The 26,084-nt window shown below is 42.0% G+C and overlaps 1 protein-coding gene across 1 annotated transcript in view; it reads left to right on the top strand.

Annotated features, from left to right (window-relative positions):
• NEK10 (NIMA related kinase 10) overlaps window positions 1-26,084 on the top strand; it is a 209,022-nt gene that overhangs the window by 24,019 nt on the left and 158,919 nt on the right. The window contains exons 6-19 of the mRNA XM_039242719.1: window positions 2,086-2,127; window positions 3,558-3,636; window positions 4,696-4,763; window positions 6,471-6,550; window positions 7,920-8,006; window positions 10,702-10,926; window positions 13,921-14,060; window positions 15,966-16,027; window positions 18,036-18,113; window positions 19,944-20,008; window positions 21,342-21,444; window positions 21,537-21,665; window positions 22,202-22,339; window positions 25,561-25,606. Coding sequence (XP_039098650.1) covers window positions 2,086-2,127; window positions 3,558-3,636; window positions 4,696-4,763; window positions 6,471-6,550; window positions 7,920-8,006; window positions 10,702-10,926; window positions 13,921-14,060; window positions 15,966-16,027; window positions 18,036-18,113; window positions 19,944-20,008; window positions 21,342-21,444; window positions 21,537-21,665; window positions 22,202-22,339; window positions 25,561-25,606 — 1,342 coding nt within the window. The remainder of the gene's footprint in view (window positions 1-2,085; window positions 2,128-3,557; window positions 3,637-4,695; window positions 4,764-6,470; window positions 6,551-7,919; window positions 8,007-10,701; window positions 10,927-13,920; window positions 14,061-15,965; window positions 16,028-18,035; window positions 18,114-19,943; window positions 20,009-21,341; window positions 21,445-21,536; window positions 21,666-22,201; window positions 22,340-25,560; window positions 25,607-26,084) is intronic.

A 26,084-nucleotide genomic window follows, 5' to 3' on the forward strand; every position in this document is an offset into this window, starting at 1 on the left:
CCCAACTTCTCAGCAACTCTGCCCATCCTTCTAAACTCTTTCAGGGGACACCATCCTTATGTCATTGTCCTTATTCCTCTCAGGGTATAGTGTGTCCCTCCTGGGGCACCATAACACTTCCTGTATAACTGTTTTTTTAACACTTACCACATTCTGTCTTGAAGGTCAGTTATTTGTATATCTACCATATGCTTGCCTAAAGCTCTGTAAATTAGGTCTCAGTCATCTTCACTGCATGTTTGTGTTCTCTTCAGAGCCTAATGCAGGGCTTTTACGTAATAGGAATGAAAAAGAAATTGTTGAATAAACGTAAAGAGTTTTAAAATGTTATTTTTACATGTATAAAATATTCTGCCATAAGTAGGAATAATGTATTCAATATTTTTCTGTTCTTTAACTGTAGCTCTTCTAGAGTGTGAATAGCAATGATGAAAATTCAAATTAGTAGGTAGTCACAGAATTATTATTTTTATTTTGGGGGGGGCACATGGTGGGGGAGGGGCAGAAGGGAGAAGGAGAGAGAGACTCTTCAGCAGGCTCCATGCTCAATGCAGAGCCCAATGTGGAGCTCGAGTCCACAACCCTGGGATTATGATCTGAGCTGAAATCGAGAGGTGGACGCTCAACCGACTGAGTCACCCAGGCGCCCCACAAAACTATCTTAAATTGAATTCTAAGTGTGGCTTCATACTGAATTGAAACATGGGCTTCCAAATTCACTTCACGATAGAATAAGGAAAGCTTGACCAGGAGGCCTTAAGAATCTGAGCCTTTTGTTCAGCCTGCCCACTCAGTTGGCTTCATGGTGGAACTAGATTGTTCTCTCTCACACTTGAGTACTCATCACCATGCACTTCCAACAGAACTGGAATGGTGGCTAATATTTATATTTCAAATGATTTCCTTGTGTGCATGTTAAGGAGAGAGATGTCAGTATAACTTTAAATAAACAGGTTAGGACCACTTGAAACACATTTACCTGAAGATAAATGTCAATGTGGATGGTCTGAGAGCATCTGCTCTTAGTTGAGTTCCAAGCTGGTCCCTCTCACAACTGCAGCCTCCCACCGAGGTCTCCCCTAATTACCACTTTTAGAGTAGTTTCATGAAATGCCTTTTTACTGGGAATTGGATTTAAAGACCTGTATCAGGAGACATTTGCAATGATTATTCTTACCTTTGTTTAGAGTATGGATTTAACAAGACCATTAGCCTCTTCATTTTAAGGAGGAGCCCCGTAGAGCAGTGCTTGTCAACTTTTACTGTTTGTGAATTACCCAGGACTCTGTGGAGATCCAGAGTGCAATTTGGCAGGCGATTCTGCTCTTCTGACCAACCCCTCCGTGAGGCTGCTGCTGCTGCCCGTGGGCCACGCTAGGCAGAGGCCCACAAGGAGGTCTTGTAAACTTGAGATGCTGGATTCCATGCATTTATTTATTTATTTATTTATTTATTTATTTATTTATTTTTACAAAGAGTTTATTGTCAAATTGGTTTCCATATAAGACCCAGTGCTCATCCCCACAAGTGCCCTCCTCCTTGCCCATCTTCCCCCTCCCCCCCACATCCATCAGTCCTCAATTTTTGTCAGCATTCAAGAGTCTCTCATGGTTTGCCTCTCTCCCTTTCCCCCACCATTTCCCCCCTTCTTCTCCCCCATGGTCCTCAGTTAAGTTCCTCCTAATCCTCCTATATGTGCAAACATAGGATTCCATTCCTATCCAGGCTGGTCACATAGGCAAAGTGGCCCACCTTTCTGAGTCTCAGTTGTCCTAATCTGCAGTGTGAGGAGGGTGAAGGGAACGGTATCTAACAGCTCCCTCCAGTTCTAACATCTTATGGTGACATGAGAGGAAATAGAATGAGGAGTCGGGCTGCGGGTCTGATCATATTTACATTCTCCTAATCTCAACACCACTTTCACATTTATTAAGAGTTTGTCTTAAATGCGGCATGAATAACAAAAAGAATGTGGACCTTCAAAAAATAATTATGTCTCATGACTTCATAAAGAAATTGCATGTAAAATATCCTTCCCCTCCACCCTCATCTTTTGTGTATGTTCTGTTGTTTTTGTTTTATTAGGAGATACTCCATAGCTTGGGCGGGATTGAAAACCTAGCTCAGGTAAGATTCCTTTGTGGCGGCTGGTCTTGCCCTTCCGTTTCGTGCCGTGGCTCGGGGCAAGGATTACTTAGGTGTGTGACGGCAGATGGCTTTCTTACCTTAGGCTGCCCGCCAAGGGGAGGAGCAGGCAGGGTGGATGAGTGTGCCTATGCTATGGCAGGGTACTTGCAGAGCAGGAAGGGACCCACGACATTTTGTTCCAGGTGGTTTCACCCAGCCTGCCGAGACAAGAAAGTTCCATACAAGGTCACAGGTCTTTAATTAGTAATGAGAAGAAATAGGCTTTGGCCGGCAGGACCCAATCCTCAGCATGGTATATGCCAGATGAGGGCAGAAAACATTGGTCATGAAGATGAAAAAAGAACTTTCTCATGAAAAAAGAATTAATCGTGCTCACTGAGATATTTCCAAATACACGACAAAGTGAGGAATGATGTTAACTTCATTTATTTTTCTGCTTTTGTAGCTTCTGAGGGAAGGGAAGGAAACTGTATATGTTGAGCCAGTTAAATGTTTGCGTTAGTTAGTTTGATAAAACAAAACTTTCTAGGCAGGGCATTGGGTTGGAACAGCCCATTCTTCTAAAACCTATGGCATGTACAAAAAGAATGATTTTCATAATAAACCAATGACCCTGCAAACTCATTCCATATTAATGGGAGATTAAAGTGAATGGCAGTTTAATGCAAAACCTACCTTATTTTATTATATCTTCATTCCTGGAAATAAAATAAAATAAAACAAAAATAAAAAATCATGTCTAGTTTTTATTTTTAAGATTTGTCTTTTAATTGGCTGGAGGTTTACCTCATTTCATGGCATAGTCTTTCATAAAATCATATTCTAAAGGATTCGATTCTCTCATCCACCTTAATTTCCCTTGTAATATTAGAAATTTATGTGTGTTTCTCTGAACCTATTTTTCTTCTCTTTCTTTCTTTGCTTCTTTTTTCTTTCTTTCTCTCTCTCTTTCTTTCTTCTTTCTTTCTCTTTTTTTTTTTTTTGCCTATTTCTTATTATAATCAATTACCCATAGTGAGGGATTATCAGACTACCCCATAACTATTTTATTCTGATTATTGGTATCTTGCATATGCTGGTTAGCTATATGTATATATTTTGTATTTGGAGGCAAATTACACCACAAACTTATTTAGTCACAAGTCATTTGGGGACTTTTGAGAGTTTATATAATCTTTCCATGGTCCCTCCTCCCTCAAGTTCAGGGCATGCAAGAGAAGGCAAAGAATCCAGAAACTCAAGCTACCTTTTGCCCTTAAGTGAACCTGGCCCAGGGACCTGAATCGTATTTGGTGAATCTGTTGTGCCACCTACAGCTCATTTTTAGAAGTACACATCTTGTCCCTCATCAGCTCGTGTGCTCTTGCTGTCTTTCCTTCTGACTCTTGGTGGTTTGCTCCTTCCCGCAGTACATGGAGCTCGTGGCCAATGAGTACCTCAGCTACGGAGAAGAGCAGCACAGTGTGGACAAGCTGGTCAACATGACGTGTGAGTGTTGTCGCAGGGACACAGCAGCTTTCCCGATTTGCTAGAATGAGCAGGGTGGCATTTTCAGCAGGGACAAGGATACTTTGAATATTATGAGTCTACCCATCCACAGTTATGATATTGAGAGCCCATGTCAATAGTCATAGTTAGTGGCAAGATATACTTAGAAGGAAAACTTCAGATCACAACTCTTACCTTGAAAAGCCCAATTTCAGGTGGGAGATTTTCAGTGAGCACAAGTTTACTTTACTATGAGAGAGACTTCCATAATGGCAGATTTTGGTAAAAAATATTTTTTGCTTTCTTTGCTTTCTATTAAGATGTCATAGGCTATTCAGTTTTCGTCTACAAAGTTGCACTAATAATAATAACTCCTACCTCATAAAATTTAAAACATTGTGAACATAAAAAAAAGGAAGGAAAAGCCCCTGATGTGATGATGAGAATGTGAAATCATTGGTCAGCGGGTGTGGCACTCAATCTCCCCTCTCTGGAAGGCCCCACCTTCCATCCTCTCCGGGTCTGATGAGCTGTGGGCCCCCGTTGTTGGATGCTGGCCCATTTTCTTTGGGTGAATGGTCTGATTTCCTGTGTTTGTTTCTACGACAGCATACAGACTCCCAGTTATAGGGAGAGGAGAGTACGTCACAAGCCCTGGGCACCAGGAAGGCCCTTTGAGAGCAGCTGTTCTTCCATCACCTTCCAGCCTTCCCTCTCTTTCTGCTCAAAATCTTTATAGGGGGGATCTTTGACGAGTAGGTTTCACTCTGAACTCCTAATGATTTGAGGAACTTAAGTGGAAGGAGTCGTTTGCCTTTTTGCTGTCTCCATATTTTATTGTTATGATAGTAGTATATAATAATTATCAGTTGAGTTTAAGAGGAAATTCTCAGAATAAAAAAAAAAAAAAAAAAAAGACCCGGTTCCTCCTCCCTCCATTGTTTCTTTTGTGTTATGTGTCTTCCCGTTTGCCCTCTCTCTGCCTGCCCTCCAGTAATTCACACCTGAGTGTCTATGAATACTGCTGCCTTTAAGCACCAAATCCCTCTTTCCTTATAGATATTTTTCAAAAACTTGCTGCTGTCAAGGACCAAAGAGAATGGGTCACCATAAGCGGAGCCCACAAGGTGAGCGGTCCCAGCAGGAGTGAGCGCTTTGGCACCACGTTCATAGCGGTTCACCTGCTGGAGTTGAGAGTCCCCTGACCAAGTGTCTTATGATTATGGTTCACGAAATCTAGCCTAGAATTGTACATCTCTGCCAACCCTTTTATATTCTTTATTAGTTTAAGGTGCAAATATGGAAATAGCAAGCAGATTTCCTGAAACTCCTTTTTTTTTTCTTTCCCCTATGCCACTTAAGAACAACTAAGTTCATTGTTTTACTTAAATGTTGCTTGAGAAACCCCGGCTATATATAAACTGACCCTAGGTGTGCGTTAACAAATGAATAAATAAAATGTATGTATACATCTAAATACATTCCATATGGCACCTGGGGTTATATTTGTTTCAACCATATGAAATTGTCATGTCTATATGCCAATTTCATATGGTTCCACTTTATAATCAGATGGTAGAGTAATACAGGCATATGGATCAAATGTACATTTCAAGATGAGTGAATGCAGGTTTAATCAAAACAGACTAAATCTATATTTATAACAAAGCTATTTAGATGGGAGCTGCCTACAGCCAAGTTTTAATAATCTGTTGAGCTCTCCTATCCCAGAAGGTTACTTCCTTGCAGGTACCAGAGCAAAGTTGCCTAAAATGTCTTCACACATGCTGCCCATTGTGTAGGAGATGATTCTGGGTGACATACAAATCAACTCTTTTCATTCTGATAGCCACATATATTTCACTGATACTATCGCTTAGAATTTAAGGAACATTTGGAGTAGCATTAAGGAGGTAAGTAGATATGGCACAAATTGTGGAAGTGATATGTCAGGGACTGAAGTTTGGGGAACATTCTATTAGAAGACAGAGAAAAATGAGAGAAGAATAAGAGGAGAGGATGAGAGAAATGAGGATAACGATAGCTTCATAAAAACATGAATGACATCATAAAGGGGAAAAATTGACATAAAAGAAACCAACTCCCCCTCAACCCACCCCCCAGCAGTTGTTGCACGGCTTGCAGCTATGGCCAGCGGTGTGTTTGGGGGTGTACTTTTGGGGGACTCTGAGTTCTAAAAGTCCCTGGGGAAGGGGATTTCAGAAGAGGCAGCTGATAAGGTACAGACTTGCAGCTAAGTCATGTTACTTAGGGTGATGCCTGGAAGCATCGATTCATGTTCTTTCAACATCAGTGAGAAATCTGAGAGGCAAATGAAGTGCTTGCTAATGTTGATACACCTTACTTAGTTCAAGGGGAAAAAGAGAGTTTTCAAAACTTTGGTGAAAAATAGTTCCACAATTTGGGAAGAGCCTCCTGCAAAGCCTGGTTCAGAATGAGCTCCCAAGGACTGGCTGCTACCAGTATTGTAGTTTCTGTCATTAGTCTCACTGCTTCTCCTTGGGGAGGGATCAGAGGAGGCAGAGCAGACTTCCTGGACACAGAAAAATAGAGGGAAGAGTGAGGCCCTTGGCCATGTAGCTTGGCCTCTTTGGCTTCCTGCCCTGGGTAAGCAAGGAACTTGTCTTGCTACAAGAACTTGTCTTGAGCTTCAAAGCAAGAAGGAGCTCTGCTCCCTAGAAGCGCTGGGTGTAATGGCTATTTAATAAAACTCCTCTTGAGGTTAAGCTCAATGATCTTTGAAAGAAACATCGTACCACTCAAGAAGCTTGTAGCACATACACAATGAATGTTTCTTTTACTTCATTTTTCAGACATTAGTAAATTTACTTGGTGCCCGAGATACTAATGTTTTGCTGGGTGCCCTTCTGGCTCTGGCTAGTTTAGCTGAAAGGTAAGTGTATTTTGCTATACTTTTCAGTTCTGCTGCGGTAGCTGTTTAGGTGGGAGAGACGGAAAATAGATCAGTTTCTCTAGTTACTTGCCTACTAAGTTATAATTCGTGAAAAATAAGTATGAAGTAGCATTAATATATATGAGAGGACCCTGGAAGAAAAAGCACCATTTTAAAACTTAAGCTGGAAAGGAAAACCCCAGTTTAATATTTTCTTCTTTTTTCCCTACCAGAAATACTTCCCTAGCCTTTTATCCCACCCTCAGATACTTCCACTTTCAAAATTACCAAGATTTTTCTTTGACAACTATATCTCCCTGACCTTAAAAAAAGTTTTCTCCTATGTATTTATTTTAATACCTAAAACATTTTTGAACATTTTTACCCTTAAAACACTCCTGGATAACATGTTCCCTTATAGATACCATGATTATATTAAGTAAAAGTGCTTTATCTATATTTTTATGCCAATAAAGTGGAGAGATGCTTTTTTTTTTCTTATTTTTTTAACTTTATAGGGAATAATTGACCATTATGATTGCACTTGTTTAAAGTGTGCAACATGCAGATTTGCTATACCATATATATATATGGAATGATTATTAAGCTCAAGATAATTAATACACACATCACATCACATATTTAACGCTGTGTGTGTGTGTGTGTGTGTGTGTGTGTGTAACAGGAACCTTTGAGATCTACTCTCATCAACTATCAAGTGTACAGCTCTATACTGTTAACTATAGTGTCCGTGCCCTACATTAGATCTTCAGTACCCATTCTTCTTATGACTGAAAGCTTGTACCCTGTAACCTGTATTTCCCCCTCCTTCTAGCTACTTGCACCTGGCAACTCCTCACCATTCCAATCTCTGTTTCTATGCAATAAGTTCTTCATTTTTTGTTTTAGATTCCACATATAACTGATATCATATAGTAGTTACCTTTCTCTGGCTTATTTCACTTAGCATAATTCCTTCCAGCTCTATTCACGTTGTCACAAATGGCAAGATTTCTTTCTTTTTTATAGATGAAAAATAGTATTCAATTATGTATGTTACACACACACCCCTATATAAGTCATTTTTATATCTTGGCTATTAAGAATAATGCCTATTATTACTTTCTTTGGGAATAGCATATGATTCTTTTTGGAGAAAGGGAATTATGTTATCATCATACTGTTATTAAACAGATTTGAATTTATGACCTATGACATTTATTGAATGTTGGAATTTGATGTAGCCCTAGCCCCTGGAGCTATATTGCTTTCTGTTTCCCCTCCTGAGATAATATGAGAGCTGGGGTATTAGATAAATGGATATGGTAAAATATGTCTTTAGTAATTACTAACAGTTTTCAATTTGTAGTCCGGAATGTAGGGAGAAGATAAGTGAACTCAACATTGTGGAAAATCTGCTGATGATTTTACATGAATATGACTTGCTTTCCAAACGGTAGGATTGCTATAGGGGAGAAAAATAATGCCATATTTGATGAAAATGATTATAATCATTTTTATTGTGTCATGCTATTTACATTGTTAACTAAAATCATGAGTCACCTTGACATTTATTTTCTGTTTAAGTTTTCATAAAGAAAGTAGAACAGAGAGGTGTATTGATTTATCTTTGGTCTGGCACCACTTCTGGATCTGGGTATAGATCATAGAATCAAATTACATGAATCTTATGATCACATCCTTAATACTTTTGTTTACTGATTTTTTTTTTTTACATCCTGTCCCTTTCAGGAAAGATACTGTGAGGTGGCTCTGTTTTTAGTAATTTCAGATTATATGTTGAATAAATTATTAGATTGCTAAAATCTATTTTGCTGAAGTAAAATAAATTAAGATAGCTACTTACTTGGTTCATGACCATCTGTTGTTATAACTCTAAACAGAATCTAATATGTATTCATTTTTACTTGAACTATGTATTGCTCTGAAGAATTACTGTAGCCAGATAGTTATTGTGTTGTTTTTAAATGGAGTTGCAACCTACATCATTTGATATTTAGTTCAGTAAGTCATAATGTTCTCAAGAGGTAAAACAGATAACAGACATATCAAATCATGAAACCCTGACGTATAACCCTAGTAAATCCCCTTGAATCTTTCTTCAGAGTCAATTTCATCCTTTACAAACTCTGTTCACAGAGTTGCTCACCTGAACTCATTTCTAGGAAAGAGCCTCTGCCCAGGTGTTAGAACACCAAAGATGAGGAAGACAGAGTGTATAGTGTGGGGGAGGGGATGGCCATGCTGGCCAGTGGTTTCACCATCCTACTGTAATGGTGTGACTGACGGATGCACAGGGTACTCTGGGAAGAGAAAGGAGAGGCTCCCAGTCAGAGCCAGGGGTCGTACCAGGCTTCCGGAAGAAGGAGTTATCTAGGCAAAGGGAGAGAACACGTGAAAACAGAAAGTGCCCCGTCATGGAGACATGAAGGGGTCTTTGTTCGAGGCACTGCCTGGTTGTGCACAGCTGGAATAGAGTATAAGAGGGAAAGTGACAGAAAACTAGACAGTTAATCATAAGTTAAAAATATAGCTAATTTTCATCCAGCTTTCTATATGCAAGGCCCTACTCTAAGTACTTTTGTGTGTTAACTCATTTGATGGGCACAATAACCCTATCAATTTCCATATTTTATCGAGGAGGCAGCGAGATGCCTTTATCAGGTCACTGTGGGCTCTTTACGCCAAATAGAGTGTGGTTTTTATCCATGAACATTATGGGGACTCTCAGAAAGGTTTTAAGCATGATCAGATTCATTTGGGGGGAAGATTACCCTGGTGGCAGTGTGTAGAGTATGTGACATGGGGAACACAGCCACATAATGGGATCCACTTGGAACAAGGAGGGAATGTTTGGTGTAGAAAGTTTGATGAGATGAAGAATACTATTTGCCGAAAAACATATGTTCTGAATGTCAGAGCCCAAAGGTTTGAGACGGATTTATGGGAAATTGGCTCAGGGGAAAGGAAGTGTAGAGTAGTGTGGGCCTGAGAAGATTGGAGAGATGAGTGACAGAGGGGCTTATGTCTCAGGCACAATCAAGGATCACGAGAGTGGGAGGAGCGGTGGGGTTAGCCAGCTGCATGACTGGTTAAGAGAATCAATCTCAGCAGCTGCGAAGGAAACGGGGCACTGAAGGCTCTTGATTGGCAGTGGCAGATTGGGGAAAGAGAAGCAAGTGGCTTGGATGATTCCATCTGCTGGCTTGGGAAATTGAAAAGGCAGTAGCATCATGAAGCAACACTGGGGATATAAGAGGTAGAGCCAGTCTGGGGAGGAGGATATTGACCTTTAGTCGAGACACAGTCGGGTGTGTACCCATGGGACTGCCTTGTGGCTAGAACTTCTGGAGGCTGAGAGTGGTGCCTGGGCCCAGCTCACAGTGCAGGAGAGAGTGGGCGTTTGAGGCCATGGGGAAGGACGGCACTGTCCAGGGAGAGTGTCTAGAGCGTGAGACTGGAGGGTTAAGAGTGGTTCTAGGAAATGTGTATCATTGGATTTCTCAGAGCTCTGCTGGACCCCCTGTCCTCTGCTCTCATTATCTTTGTTTTACTCCCCAGATATTCACTGGACACTTTGCATTTACTCTCCGTGCATTGTAGGGCTTTTGTTTTTTTGTTTGTTTGTTTTGCCGTTTTGTGTTAATGTCTTATTCTTGTAGCCACATAGGAAGTTTCTGAAGACTGGGGTAGAACTTTTATTTCTTTTGTCTTGAGCACCATGCAGGTCCCATTGTATGTACTTGATATCTATTTGCTCGTTAGTAGGTTTGTAGCCAGACCGATGGGCTTAGAGGGAGGCTCTGACTTTGAACAGCAGTCAGAGAACTATGACCTGCAGGCTAAATCTGGCTTCCTGCCTGTTTTTGTAAATAAAGATTTATTGGAACACAGCCATGCCTTGTGTTTTTATGTATCGTCTATGGCTGCTTTTGCAGAGGTTGGCTCGGGTGGGTGGCTGGCAAAGCCTAAACCACTGGGCTGTGATCCAGCCCCTTACAGAAAACATATGTTGACCTGTGACATAGAAAATGTTACAGTGATACAGTGATGATGGCTCTAGTCTCAGTGTTAAGTCAACAACCCACTGTGCTGTGGTTCTCATTCTCCTCCCCCTCCTCCCCTTTCAGATTAACTGCGGAGTTACTGCGCCTTCTCTGTGCCGAACCCCAGGTGAAGGAGCAGGTGAAGCTCTATGAGGGAATACCCATTCTCCTCAGCCTGCTCCACTCCGACCACCTGAAGCTGCTCTGGAGTGTGGTCTGGATTCTGGTTCAGGTTTGTGAGGACCCTGAGACCAGTGTGGAAATTCGCATTTGGGGAGGCATCAAGCAGCTTCTTCATATTTTACGAGGGTGAGTCAGAGGGCTCGCTGGCCTCGGTCACTGAAGGCTGGGGAGGCTGCCATCCAGTGGCACATTTGGTACACGATCAGCAAATTTCCTCCCGCTCTTCCGTCATTCATGTTATGGAGAGTCATTTATACTTGTCACAAACACTCTTTAAATCAACAGCAGGGGCATACATCTTTTAAGTTTTTGGGGAGCCCTGAAATATTTATCTTTGTATCACGAGCCTCCAGTACTGTACCAAGAATATAGAAGGTCTTCAGTGTGCAAATGTAGGTTGAATGCAGACCCAAGAACCTGAAGAAAACATTAATCTTGCCACCTTTTTCTTGACATGCTGTATGCGTATTGTAATCCCAACAAATACAGTAATTCTCCTTTCAGTTTTCTATTTTCCTAAAATGTCTGCATTTGCATGTATGTTATTCATCTACAAAGAGAAAGCAAAACCTGCAATGAAAGAACAGATGTATAAGCCTTAGTTAAAAGGGGAGAAAATATCATTAATCAAGTGATTTCCACATACTGACCCTGATCCAGTTCCTCTTCTTTCCTCTCTGATCTTTCCTGCAGTGCTCAAAGGTGGGTTCACACCTTACCTCTCGTTTAAAAGTAAAATTCTAATGACATCAAGACTTGAGTATGGAGAAGGAATGGTTGGTTAAAATAGCTTCAAACTGAAATTTCTTGAAGTGGGTTTCAATAAGTATGTATTAGATACATTGAAGTAATGGATAATGATATCTTTTGGTACTGTTAGTGGGAAAGTTCTAGTACCTAAAATTATTATAAAGCATAATTCAGCCTTATGGGTACAGACTCAAAGTTGGAAAGGAGTGTGTCTGCCTGAAAGGAGTCAACGCTTGTAATCTGCAGGACATAAATAAAGCTTCCACTGATAAAAACCGAGTGACTTACCATTCTTACTATGACCAGGTATTATCAAATGCGAATTATTTAGACTTTGTTCTTGTTGGGCCCCTAGGGATATTATGGAACCGTATGTTGTCAACTTCATTTTCTGTGAGGACATTTCCAAGCAGAGCACACTATAGAGATATGAACAATAGCTTTATTCATGATTTCGGTCGTTACCAAAACAAAGGAAAACAATATGAACTGTTGGCAATGTACTCACTTCTATGAATATCACATGAAAATCTCAAATAATTTATAGTATAAACTGTAAATCTTTCATTTGTACTGTGGCATGAGCTGGCTCCTTGGACATCGAGCAACAGGTTTTTATTTTTATTTCAGCTCGTGTGTGCGTAGGATGCTGATGGTAGTGGTGGGCATTATTACTCACCAGCGCGCCTGGTACAGCAGCTATGGACAGCCCTCTCAGAGAGCACTTATTTTCTTTGATGATAAAGTTAACTTCTACAGTGGTTAAGCAATATTTAAAAGATAAGACCCACCTTTTTTATCACCCAGAATTCAGTTTAATACAAGGCAGCAGCTTTCCTCTTTTGCTCAGGACGTAACCAGCCTTCACAGAAGAGAGTTCTTCCATGTTGCAAGAGTCACTTTGCCAGTCCCTTTCTGTGGTGCAATGTTAGAAAACCTGTCCCTGGAAAAATGATATATGTCAACACTCATTCTCTGTGAAATATGTCTCAGTGCTCCGGGAGAGTTTGTCACCCCAGCTGGGTCAACAACGTCCTTTCAGAGCTTGTGCCTGCCCCCGAGCTGCCCGGGGCTGGTACAAGGGTGGAGGTTGCCAGGTTGTCTGCTGGCTTGAGGAGGAGCAGGGATTGTTGTCAAGGCAGTTTCCAGGAAGCCGGTTTGTGCCCACTTGCCTACAGTCCTAAACTCAAGAGTCGTTCCTAAAGGGCTATATATTCGAGTAGGGGGAGTGACCTCTAAAATTTGAGTTTTAACCTGATTTTCTTGACATACGGTAAGGTCACCACCGGTTGTGACTATCCTTACACCTAGCCCCATTACCTTCCCAGTGTGAAATGGAGGAAAGGGCTATGGGCTCAGATGACACAGGAGGGAAGCCAAGGAGACTCTATCTACGTTATATTTAGGCCCAAAGAAATCCAGATAGAGCTGCTGCTGTAAAAAATAAATAAATGAAAAAAATACAGTATTCACATACATCAAAAAGGAATAAAACAGATAAAAGACACAAAGACTCTATTGTGGAAGATGTCACCTTGAGTGAACAGAAAAACAAAAGCTTTGTTTTACCACAGATGTTAAACAGAACATGCCACCTGTGACCCGAGATTAAAGATGGGATGCTGGGACAACGAAAAGGGGAGGAGAGAGATTGCTGAGCAGGAAAAAAGCTGGGACTGAATAATTCACAGAACTGAGATGTTCATCAGAGCACCAGGCAGAAACCGGAGTCAGTACAAGGAAGGGCGAGCTTGCAAAAATTGCACGTAGTGTGGAGGAAAAAGTCAAAGGAATGAGAACCATTAGAGAATGAAGGGTATGGTTTGCAGAAGATGAGTTTTTAACATGCAGATAATTGATATCCTGGGTTAAAGAATAAAGCAAAAGGAATTTTAAAAAATTCAAAGATGTAATAGAAGAGACCTTTACCAAAATAAAGTTGGAATTTCTTGGAAAAAGAAAATTCAGAATGATGAAGACTGAAATGTAGTCAGGCGACTTGAGAGCAACAGAATAGAACTGCAAAACAACCTCTCTGTTGAGTGGTGGGGAAATGATGGTCTTTTCAATAAATAGTGCTGAGTCAGTTCAGTAACTACTAAGGGAGAAGGAAAGGAAGGATGGAAGGAAAGGGGAGAAGGAAGGGGGTAGAGGGGAAGGAAGGAGGGACGGAAGGAAGAAGGAAGAAAAGAACCCTTACCTCACACCACACTCAGAAATCCATTCTAGGTAGATTGGAAGGTGAAACAATAAAGATAACATAGGAGAAAACTTCACGACCTGAGAGTGGCAACCATTTCTTCAAGAGGACCACAAAGCACTGACCATGAAGGAAAACTGATAAACTGTGCATTCACGTTTCCTTTTCAGAGACAGAAATTTTGTTTCTGATCGTTCTTCCATCGGCAGCCTGTCGAGCGCAAACGCGGCAGGCCGAATCCAGCAGCTTCATTTGTCAGAAGATTTAAGCCCTCGGGAAATACAAGAAAATACTTTCTCTCTTCAAGCAGGTATTTATATAACATTGTTATGTTACACTACCTGATACCGTTTAGCATATTGTTTTATTGTTCTCTGTTATAAAATTAGTGTGATAATATTAATTGGGCACAATCCCTGTAGAAGTCTGAAACCTCCTGGTACTTGGTGCGGCCTTGCAGGGTAGTGATGCCACAAACTTGTCTCTCCCACATTCTGAACACACTGAGAAGTCAGCCTAGCAGTCAGTCATAAAGAGCAGAATGTCAGCTTTATTATTGGTAGAGCTGGATCGGAGAATTCAGCTTGCTCTGTGGCCAGAATCATGGTTCCTATACTTTCTAGATCTCTGAGGCCCTCCTCGAGGGGGATGCTACAGTGCACACACTCCTGTGCTGGGAGTGAGGGAATGCCTTCCGTACTCACGGGAGCTCCCAAAGAGAGGGCACACAAAAGCAGGAGCAAGGCACACGAAAGCGCACCCACTTTTGGCCTTTTGGCACAAGCCTGAACAAGGTGCACACAAGGGCACCTGGCCTTTGGGACAAGTGGGGCTTCGGTGCTGGCGATGAAGCTGGGTGCCCGGCAGCGGCCCAGAAGGGGCAGCGGGGCACCGGGTGGGCGGGCGGGAGGGCAGGCAGGGGCCAGGAGGAGAGCAGGCGTGGCCTGGGGAGGACGAGAGGGGGTCAGAGCAGGGCTGCTGCCCTTTGCTCCCTGCTGCTTCCTCCTGGAGACTCCGGATGTTTCTTCACAGGCACATGAAGTCAGGGAAATAGGACCCGCTCCTCGAATGGCCATTTCTGCGGTTCTGAAGCCTCCGCCTCACTGTAAGGGGCCTGCTGGGGGGTTCCTGTTTGAAGTCTCCCCGGGAAATGAGTGGAGCTGAAATCAGGGCCCCTGGGGGTCTCTGGACCTCTCCTGAAGAGTAGATGAGATGCATGGTGCTAGAGGCCCGAAGGGCAGTCACCCCATGTGGGGTGGGAGGCAGATTATTGCCCGGCAAGGGGCACAGGGGGCCATTAGGAGCTGGAAGTGTCCTATCCTACGTACTCATCGGAGTGGCGGTAGTTACAGGGTATATACATACGCGGTATCTCACCAGGCGGTACATTTAACGTCTAGCTGCTTCCTACAGCTTCTTTTATACTTCAATAAAAGGGAGAATGTTTTAAAATTAAAAACCTACGCCGTTAGGAGGAGGGTCTGAGTTTTTGCTGCGCCCACTTCGGTGGCCATGTGGCCTTGGCCCAGTGCCTTCACCGCTGCAGCCTTCAGATCTGCTCACGGGAGAGCGGTGGTCACCGCGATGTCGGTGTTCGAGGGCGACCGAGCACGTCGGTGACGCCTGCAGCGCAGCGCGGGGCCAGCACGCGGGCCGGGGCGGACGGGAGGCAGTGCAGCGCGGAGCATCCCCGGGGGCTGCAGCGGCCGCAGGGAGCAGCGGGGGTGCTCGGGGCGCGGGATTTAAGACCCGGCCGCCTGCAGTTGGGCTTCCAGCCCCTGGCACTTACTCAGGTCTGTGCACCTGTTTTCTCACCAAGGAAACCGGTAATCATAGAACACACTTGCATTATATGGGTTAATTGGATGACATATTTAAAGTTCTCATTTAGTCAACCATTGTGGATGTCTTTACTGAGCACCTGCCACGTCCAGGCGCATGCCGGGCGCTGGGGGTCACAGTGAAGCCGCCTCCTGGTTCACAGTAAGTGCTCAGTGCGAGGCGGCCGCCCCGGGTGCAGGTGCACGTGACTGACGTGAGGAGCAGAGTTGGACACCCCTGAAGGTCAGCCGCGCCTCCCCCAGGCCCGTGCCTGAGGGAAAGGTACTGTTTCCGACTCTGCTCACAGAACTCCCTGCGGAGGTAAGCATTGAAGAAACCGTGTAAAGTGCGGTCGGTGAGGACAGACGCGATCATCTGGTGGTTTTCCTTCCAGCCTGCTGTGCTGCCCTCACCGAGCTGGTGCTCAGCGACACCAACGCGCATCAGGTGGTCCAGGTGAGGACGCCGCTCTCCAGGGTCCGGCTGCAGACCCCATCGCCGCTGGTGGGCCACACCCCAGGGCGAGCCCTGTACCCCCAGGACGCAGCTTTGGGGATCCTATGCTGTGCTTTCAGCATATTTTGATATATCTCACTTAAGTTCTAGAATTCCATTTGATATTCTTTTTAATTTTGTATTTATTATTATTTTTTAAGATTTTATTTTTAAGTAATCTCCACACCCATCGTGGGGCTCAAACTCACAACCCTGAGATCAAGTCACACGCTCCACTGCCTGAGCCGGCACCCCTAGAATTCCCCTTATATTCTTATCCTTCTCCTTTAACTCACTTGTCTTTGAAAGAATTGCCCTGTATTTCATCTGTGATGTGCATTCCCTACATTGTGTGCAGTCTTTCTCATTTTATCTTTTTTTTTTTTTAAAGCTATTTTGAATCCCTTTATTTCTGGGCATATAGGATACTATGAGTTGAGGATGGTTGTTACTTGAAGTAAAAGTATGTCGCATTGTTCAGCCAGAGGTGACTGAAACACGTACTAACAAAATGTTTATTGCCCAGAAGCCAGTGTCACAAAGCATTCATTCATCAGCCCACCACATATACAGTAGTATACACTCTCCAACTTCAGCTTCAAAGTACATCAGAGGTAGTAAGGGATCATCAGGTCACCAATGCTTAGAGTCCCAGGGGGAAACTTGGCAAATCAGGAGGTAGTGGTGGAACAGGGGGGCATTTGGACTTGGCCCCATTGAGGTTCAGTTCGTAATAACACCTGGTGGCTTGGCCACTGGGGCAAAAATGACTTAGCCTCTCCAAGATTTGGAAAGGCTTTTCCTATGCAAAGCAGGGAAATTAGACAAATTCACAGAATCACTATAAAGACTAAATGCCTTAAGGCAGGTAAAGCTCTTCATAGTTATCATATAAATGCCCACATATAGTAGAGTTCAATAAATTAAATATGTAAGAGATAATAGAAATGTAACAATAAATTAGCACTTTTGTTCATTCTGCTGTTTATATATTTGCATTAGAGTAGAGAAGGATAACTTTCTATACTTTAGACTTTCCATGCATAAGTTTCATTTTTTAAATCTATTACTTTTGGGGCACCTGGGTGGCTCAGTTGGTTTTGTGTCCAACTTTGGCTCAGGTCGTGGTCTTGCAGTTTGCGGGTTTGAGTCCCGCGTCAGGGTCTGTGCTGACAGCTCAGAGCCTAGAGCCTGCTTCGGATTCTGCGTCTCTCTCTCTCTTTCTCTCTCTCTCTCTCTCTCTGCCCCTCCCTTGCTTGTGCTCTATCGCTTTCTCTCTCAAAAATAAATAAATTAAAAAAAATTTTTTTAATCTCATTCATCTTCCCTTTATTTTTTCTCTTTTACAATAATTGATCTATGTGTATTAATTACGAAACTATAAAGGGAGAAATTATATTTCATAATTAGATATTTAAAATGCAAAGTATAAAGATATTTATATCCCTTTACTGTGTCCCTTTTTATCCCCTACTCTTTGTTTTTAAAATATTTGAGGGGAGACTGGATACCTCAGTTGAGTAAGCATCCAGCTCTTGGTTTTGGCTCAGGTCATGATCTTGTGGTTCATGGGATTGAGCCCCACGTCGGGCTCTGCGCTGACATTGTGGACCCTGCTTGGGATGCTCTCTCTCCCTTTCTCTGCCCCTCGCTTGCTTGCTCTCTATCCCTCTCTCTCAAAATAAATAAATAAATATTTAAAAAATGAAGTATTTAAACTACTTTAAGTTGAGAGGCTTTATTATTTATAACTTTAAAAAGAGTTGAAATTTTAAGATGGTGACTTCAGTCTTTTGGTGCTACACTGACATATTTAATACTCTCCTGTAAGCTTACACAAAGTTCCAAAATTATACTAGTATTTCTTCTCTGATATTAATTTTTGAGATTGTTTAGTCGCCTCTTTGTGCTTGTGTATCTTTATGGCATCGTCATGGTCACTGATAACATGGCCCTTTTATTCTTCCAGGAAAATGGCATCTATACAATAGCAAAGTTAATTTTACCAAACAAACAAAAGAATGCAGCAAAAACCAATCTGTTACAGGTAATAAGCATGACCATTGTTCTTCAATATCAAGTTACTGAAATCTGGGGAAACTTCAGTAGTACGAGCTGTAATATTTAGCACTGGTCTCTGTACTGACTGAAGGGAAAATATCTGGTGAGGGAGCCTGGCATGAAAACAAATGCTGTAAAAACAATATAAAAGGCGTAATAGTAGTTCCTGTGGGGGGGGGGTGGGGGAGGGGGGTGAATTAGGTGATTTTATTTATTTATCTCTTTGCTGATCAGTAAGTTCTATTTTTTTCAAAACATGGAATGCTTATGTATTGGAAAATTATAAGAGGCAATTGATTTGGATCTTTAAGCATGGACCCCGGCCAGTAACACTTCACCTTTGCAGAGGAAGAGCTGTGAAATGGGTCTTGGTGGATGAGAAGAGACTTGCTAAGTCAATAAGGAGATGGGAGTGAGGCAGCCGTGGCATGTGCTGCAGGGTGGAAAGGCATTCTGCACAGAGGGAACACCGCATGCGAAGCCTGGTGGCTTCGAGTGTGCTTAGGCTGCTGGGTGGGGCTGGGGTGCGTGGTAAGGGGAGGGCATGAGGCCTCACATGCGGGTAAGGAGGGGGCACGTTACTGCAGGGTCCTGTGTGTATCAGGGGACCAGTGTCCCTGCAGGTACTGGAAAGATAAAATCCGCGTTAAGGTAAGCCTTTGCAGTACTTGCAGCTCCTGTTTCCCACCAAGTCTTTTAGAAAAGGAACTAAGACACCCTGTCTGACTGCAGAGCTCTCTCATCCAGAACGACAGTCAAAGCAAGCAGAGAATTCTCGGTGGTTATCTGCGGGCCGGCGGGCAGAAGTTCTGGAGAGCCACCCACGACGACGTCCGGAAGTGGGACTTAGTTTCCTTGGTGCACTCCAGGCGTGGGGCATGACGCCAGACAGCAGATTAAATCAAACCCAGCCCGCAGATGCATTTTGTTAAGCCGGGAGAGGGGTTTAACAATTTTAAATTGAAACTGTGTTTGAGGAGCTTTGTGTCCTCCTTTCTCACTGCCTCCATTGCCCTCCACCGGGCTCTTTAACATCATTGTGTTGTGTGCGGGCTTCTCTGGGCAAGTTTATTTGTTTCCCTTCTGTATTCAGACCACTAATTTTATGAAGGATTCCACGGTCGAGTTCAGCAGCTCTAGATCACCCCAGTGGTGGCCTATTATATGGGCCCAACTGCAGGCTGGGGGCGCTCTGGTTTTTTTCTTGGCACAGCAAACTGTCAGACATTTAGACATTTATTTTTCTTTGGTAAAGTCTCACAGGCCTCTTTCTGAGTGTTCTTGGGAGTTACTGTAGATTGTTCTATTTGGGGAACGCTTAAGACTCTTTACTCAAGAGACCAATTTGTCAAGTTTGAGTCCAACGTGCCTGTGGCTATTTTTATATGTCATCATTTCGAGTGTTTATTTTCTCATAGAAGCCATATAAATATTGAGGCATACATAGCAGGCTAGAAACAAAATAAACCTTGAGCTCCCGAAAATCTTGGATGTTTGGTTTTCTCAGAGTAGGAGTTTTACTGCTGGTCTCTGTTGTTCATTTTGTACTTGCTAGAAAGGAACTAATGGCAAGTACTGAGTGAAACGAGGCCAGCATCATAAAGTTCTACACCATACATGCTTTTTTAAAAGACAAGACTTAACCCCAGGTATTGATGGGTTTCATTTTCAGTCCTAAGCATTGGCTCTCATGTAGGCCAGCCACTCACTTACAGTAGTAAAGCCACTGTATTGTTTAGTCCCTGATAATTTTATCCTGGAAATGTTTTGATTTGTCGAGCTACCATTTAAGATCCCCTTACCTTTTATTTTCCAGTGTTATGCATTCAGAGCCTTGAGGTTTCTATTCAGTATGGAAAGAAACAGACCACTCTTTAAAAGGTATGAGCTTAGAGAAATTTAAGTGACCAGCAATCATGAGATTGACCTGTTTTCACATGCCTGATTAAGATGCAAACAGTGAGAGAGCCATTACGTGGAGTGCGCGTTTTCAGATTTTCTAGAATCCACACATAACACGGACTTACCCTAGTGATATCTCAACACTGAAAATGAAGCAAATGGTAAAGAAAGAGAATGAATCACTCTATCAATCCAACTCTTCTTAATTACCATGGTTGCTATGGTTTTTAGTTTTCCTTTTTTTTTTTTTTTTTTGGATGTTAGCATTTTAAATGGATGACATCATCAAAAAATATGTGCTTGTTCTTATGCATTCAGAAATTCTGTGGTTGGTCTAGTCCTTTGCTCTTAATCAGTAGAAAAAGAAGTATTTGTCAGGATATCCTTTATAGGGTAGGAGCTCATTGAAGGGGAAAAGGCTGGGTGTTGTTGGCTCAGGAGGCCGCACTGGTGGAGGTGACAGAAACATTGCCCCTGTGGGAAGCAGACAGTCACCTACATGTGTGGCCTGCATGCCATCATGTTGGTCAGGCTGGCCAAAATCATAGGCCCAAGTTCTTCCTCAAATTCGCTTGATAGAAGGCAGCAGAAATAAAGGCTTAAGTTAATACAATGTTTTTTGTTCAGAAGCATTGGGACACTTTATGTTCTTACTTTGTTTACAAACAGTCCTTGAATTTGAGGGAAGAAAAGCAAGTAAAATTATTATCACCTATTATTTAAGTCCCTAAACCACTCATTTTTGTGGACTTAAAGATTTTACTAAGCCCTTGAAACTGGTACCTTGGAAATGGTGCGTAAATCTCTCAATGTTTTTTTCATTTACCTGTATTTTTATTTTATTTTCATGTAACGTTTGACAATGGGGTTAGTATTTACCCCCTAGGGTTACTAGGAGGACTGAATTTAATGGCATTTATGTGAGTGTTCAGCACTCCATAAACACCCCATAAACATTCCTTCCCAAAACGCTTCATGCCTGTACCCCTAAATATCTTACACATAAGGTCTTTGTGTAATCTGTATCATAATGAGATCTGCTCTCTTAACAAATTTTCAAGTATACAGCATGGTGTTGTACACTGCAGGTATAGGAACTTTCCTCTCTGGTAGCCTTTCCTTATCCCTTAAGAACTGTAGCTCCTGTTCATTTCTGTGAGATACACTAGTGAGTACTTTTGCCCCCGCTTTGTTGATGACCTAAGGTTGCTTCGTGTAATGGATCTGTGCGTGGGCTAGCTCCCGAAGGGAAGGAATGAACAACAGTCACCAAGAACTACGTGAAGGGTTTGTGTGTGCATTTTCCCTGTAGGCTTTTCCCCACTGACCTGTTTGAGATCTTCATCGATATCGGACATTATGTTCGTGACATCAGCGCTTATGAAGAATTGGTATCCAAGTTGAATTTGTTAGTGGTAAGTTCTGAGTTTCGATACTTGGGCAGCCTGCTGTGTGGGCAGGATGGAGATTATCATAGTGCCCATTTCCTTTTTATTTTTTCGGTTAGGACGACGAGCTGAAGCAAATCGCTGAAAACATTGAAAGCATTAATCAGAATAAAGCTCCTTTGAAGTACATAGGCAACTATGCAGTTCTGGATCATCTTGGAAGTGGGGCTTTCGGCTGTGTTTACAAGGTGACCTTGCCCTTAGAGAACAGTTCTCTGACCTTTCCAAGCAAACCAGATAGATATCCCGCTTGCACACATCCATGCAAGTGGATTGGTGCCCTCAGTATTGGAAAATACATATGTAAGTTAGATTTTTGCCCATCATATAGCTGTTCTGATGTTAGCTTATGTCCACTCTCAGCTCTAGAAATTAGTCACTGGTCTTTGAAGACAAGAGCCTTTATTAATATTTCACCAAAACAATAGTCAAAATGGCTTGACCCAGTACATGACACTTTCTCTAAATTCATACCAGAGTTTTCTATAGTTACCCAGGAAAATCCTACTGAATAGTGCAGACTGACTTGGGTGATCACCAGTTTTTTGAGTTGAGCTTAGTGGACACACAGGTAAAATTATAAAAGTTCTGTTACATATTTATATTATTTAGGTTACTTGGTTTAATCATGTGATTTATTAATCTATCTTTTTTTTTCCCCTCTTTTTACCCCCACTTCATTATTATTTACTTTATTTTACTTTATTTTCTGGTTTTATTTTAGGTCAGAAAGCGTAGTGGTCAAAATCTTTTAGCAATGAAAGAGGTCAATTTACATAACCCAGCATTTGGAAAGGATAAAAAAGATCGAGACAGCAGTGTAAAGAATATTGTTTCTGAATTAACCATAATTAAAGAGCAGGTAAATGCTTTTCTTATTTATGACAGTAATAGCGTTACCTCAATGTCATTGAAAGAAAGTAGAGTTCTTGTGCTATTCTTGTCCATGCCATTTAAGAACTGGTTCTGTTTAAAATAATTGACATTGACGTGGTAATATTTTAGTTAGATTTTTTTTCCCTAAGGCTTGACACTGAACCACAGAAAGACTTTCTGGAGTTTATATCAAGGTTTGGGGTACAGAACGATCGAGTTTATGACAGTGCCTCATGTACAAAACATCCTTCTTTTTAAATTGCAAGCTATCTATTCCCTTCTCGTTACAGTGTATGATATTTGGTTACTTAGTTACACACATAAGCATATGACTAACAGTTCCCTGACTTTTGTCAAGAGGAATTAAGCTGTTAACATTCCTCAAATACAGCGTATTAAATCTAAAAGTAGGTTTCCAAGGCGGGCGATTATTTATTGGCATGAGTGTAATATTCTGACATAATGTAACAACTCAATTAACTATCATTATGAAGGTTTGTTTGGGGAGAAAGCATAAACATGTCAGAAGAGAAGTGAGATTGGATTTTGTGATCCAAGAATACATGGGTTTCTTTTTCAGCTTTCCGTATTTATACATTCATTATGGGTACTGTTCATTTATAACTCCTGTAGAGAGCTAGCGGCTTCACTGCTTTCTGTTCTCCACGAGTTAAATTTGTGTAGATTCTGTGCTGGGACATAACGATCATCAAATATATGTGATCTTTATTCATCGAAATCTGTAGTTAGTCTCCAGTTCATAAATTACAGTAAACACTGTCATTAATAGCTTATTTTACAGTTGGCTTTCATATATCCTAATAGGCTGGATTTTAAGAAGTCAGTGTTTGCTCAAGTCCAGGACACCCCAATCTCCGGCAGTGTGCTGATTCACTCTAGCACAAGGCTGGAGCATGGCTTTTGCTGATTTAGTATCTTCATTTGACCCCCGATCTGGATATAGTCCTGGCCGGTGAGCTAGGGTCCAGAATAGGATTCTGTTGCTTACCTGGCCCCTTATTGTCTAAAATCTGCTGGCCACTTGACAGTTGATGAGGTAGATGTTGTTTTAGCACGTTTCCTAAGAAAAGAAAGTATCAGGGTGGGGACATTGAAGAGGCACATGTTTGGACTTTGAGATAACTCAAAATTGTACAGTTGTGCTCTTACAAAAGGACTGAACCAATGAAGGGATAATAACACTGAGTCCTAAAAGGAAGAGGTGATGGCAGACAGAAGTGACAGAAATGGAACTAGAAAAGGAGAGTATATTTTTAAGATTAAGACTCAGCTGCAGTAAGAAAGAGGCTCCACAATACATTGGCTTAAACGAGAGGCCTCACAATGTAGCAGCCATTTCTCTTTGATGTAACCATCCCAGAGTGAGTGGGCCAGGTTGGTAGTGTTCTCTGTTCCATGCGGTCACTTGGGGGACATCGGTTCTTCTCTCGTACTGCGCTGCCATCTCCTAGGGCATTGTCTTTGTCTCCACGGGTGAAATGGCCACAGGCACATTCACATACAAAGTGGGGTGAGGAAGAACATGAGGGTCGGGATGTTCCCAATGTTTAGGGCTCAGACCCAGGAGAACACATGTTTCCCCTTACATTCCCTTGGTGAGAACTTAGTGATAGGCTCTCTCGTGGCTGCAAGAGAGGCCGAGAGATACAGTCTTGGGAAGCCATGTTCCGCTAGAACTCAATTGCGCTGGAGGAACGGGAGGGTAGGTGTTTGGTGGACAGTTACCAAACTCCCTTTCAAAGGAGCAAGAAGAAAGACCAAAAAGCCATGTTCTGCCAGAACTCAACTGCATTGGAGGAACGGGAGGGTAGGTGTTTGGTGGACAGTTTCCAGATTCCCCTTCAAAAGAGCAAGGAGAAGGACCAAAAAGAGATACAATCCATTTATAAATGAAATGAAATGTCAATAATTCAGAGATAAAATAAATTTCAATTTGCCTAGAAACTTAAATATGAGAAAGCAACTATAAGCATTTTAGTATTCTTATAGAAAATGAAAGTCCTGAAAAAGTGGAATTTCCATGTCATATCTCGAGATAAACTTATGTCAAAGAGAAATTGTAAGGGCACCTGGGTGGCTCAGTTGGTTGTTTAGCTGAGTTGTTTATTTTGGCTCAGGTCACAGTCTCACTATTGTGGGGTCGAGCCCCGCACTGGACTCTGTGCCGACATCGCGGAGCCTGCTTGGGATTCTTTCTCTCCCTCTCTCTGTGCCCCTCCCCTGCACACACTCTCTCTCAGAAAAAATAAACAAACATTACCATAAAAAAAGAGAAATTACACTGAAAGCTTTTGGAAAGTGCCAAGGAGAACTTCACTCAAGACTATTGAGATAGGAGTCAAACTATTAAAACAGGGGAGAGAGACTGAGCTCAACTCCAAATACAACAGCAATAGCTAGTGATTTACAACCAACAGGCCGGGAGAGGGGGGTGAGTAGATGGAAAATTACTCAGAAGAACTACACTAGCTCTCAGAGACGGGGTGACGAGGAACTCGATTGGGTATCACGAATGGGGAGAAGCTTGCCAAACTGGCAGCGCAGGATTCTTGGTAACACCAAGCAGGGCAAGAATGAGGCCTTGGTCAAGAAGAGGCCTCAGAGAAGCCTGACTAAAGTTTGGCCGAGAAGGGAGTCTTTGCCAACTACTATTATAATTTAAATGGAGTAACTCTTAGATGATTTTAGTTCCATGCTAACCAGTTTGGAGAGCATAGAAAGACACAAAGTGTAAATAGAAACGAACGGTATATATAAATATTTAAGTGGGAGGGCGCGGTAGGCAGCAAAGGTGTACATATTCCACATAAATTGCTTTGTTTCTGTTTTCTTCTCTGTGAAGTGTGTGCGTGGTGGTGGGATGCGGACAGCTAAGTGAATTCTTCAGGTTACTTTGAGTTCTAAAATTTACTTAAAATGTTAATTTAGGTAATAAAACACAATCAGTTTTCATTTTTATTTGATCAAAGGCTACATGGGAGATTGCTATTTTCAGATGAGCTTTGTAGGTAGCAAATCAAAAGAATCATAAAAACCTCAAATCTCAGACGATATCTTAAAATGCTTAATTTTGTGCATAAATATAAATACAATAATTTCCTTGTTTTCAAATAGGAAGTCCAACTACATTGTGAAAACAAGTTTGTATGTGAAGTAATGTAATGTTTGTTATTTATTTTCTTATAGCTCTATCATCCCAATGTTGTACGCTATTACAAAACATTTCTGGAAAGTAAGTATGAGTTTTCATGATATTAAAAGTGTTTTTAATGTGTTATTTATTTTTTTTTGAGAGAGACAGAGAGACAGAGCGTGAGTGGGGGAGGGACAGAGAGAGAAGGAGACACAGAATCCGAAGCAGGCTCCAGGCTCTGAGCTGTCAGCACAGAGCCTGATGCGGGGCTCGAACCCACAAACTGTGAGATCGTGACCTGAACCAAAGTCGGATGCTCAACCCACTAAGCCCCCCAGGGACCCCTTATGATATTTCTAATTAAGGGAAAGTATCTATATTATATATTTTTCCTCTAGAATGTCACAAAATAAGCTCGATCAATTCTTTTTTTTTTTTTTCCAATTATTCTATTTGTAGAAGATGTTGTGCATCTCTCTGTCAGTGAAGCGGTGGTATAATCAGTGACCTAAGGACAGTGATAAAGTACTTAGACTCCTGCCTGAAAAACACCTCATGAACAAAACAAGTCGTTATT

This window comes from Hyaena hyaena, unplaced genomic scaffold (genome assembly GCF_003009895.1).
Source record: "Hyaena hyaena isolate Hyena2069 unplaced genomic scaffold, ASM300989v1 scaffold_216, whole genome shotgun sequence".
Lineage (NCBI taxonomy): Eukaryota > Metazoa > Chordata > Mammalia > Carnivora > Hyaenidae > Hyaena > Hyaena hyaena.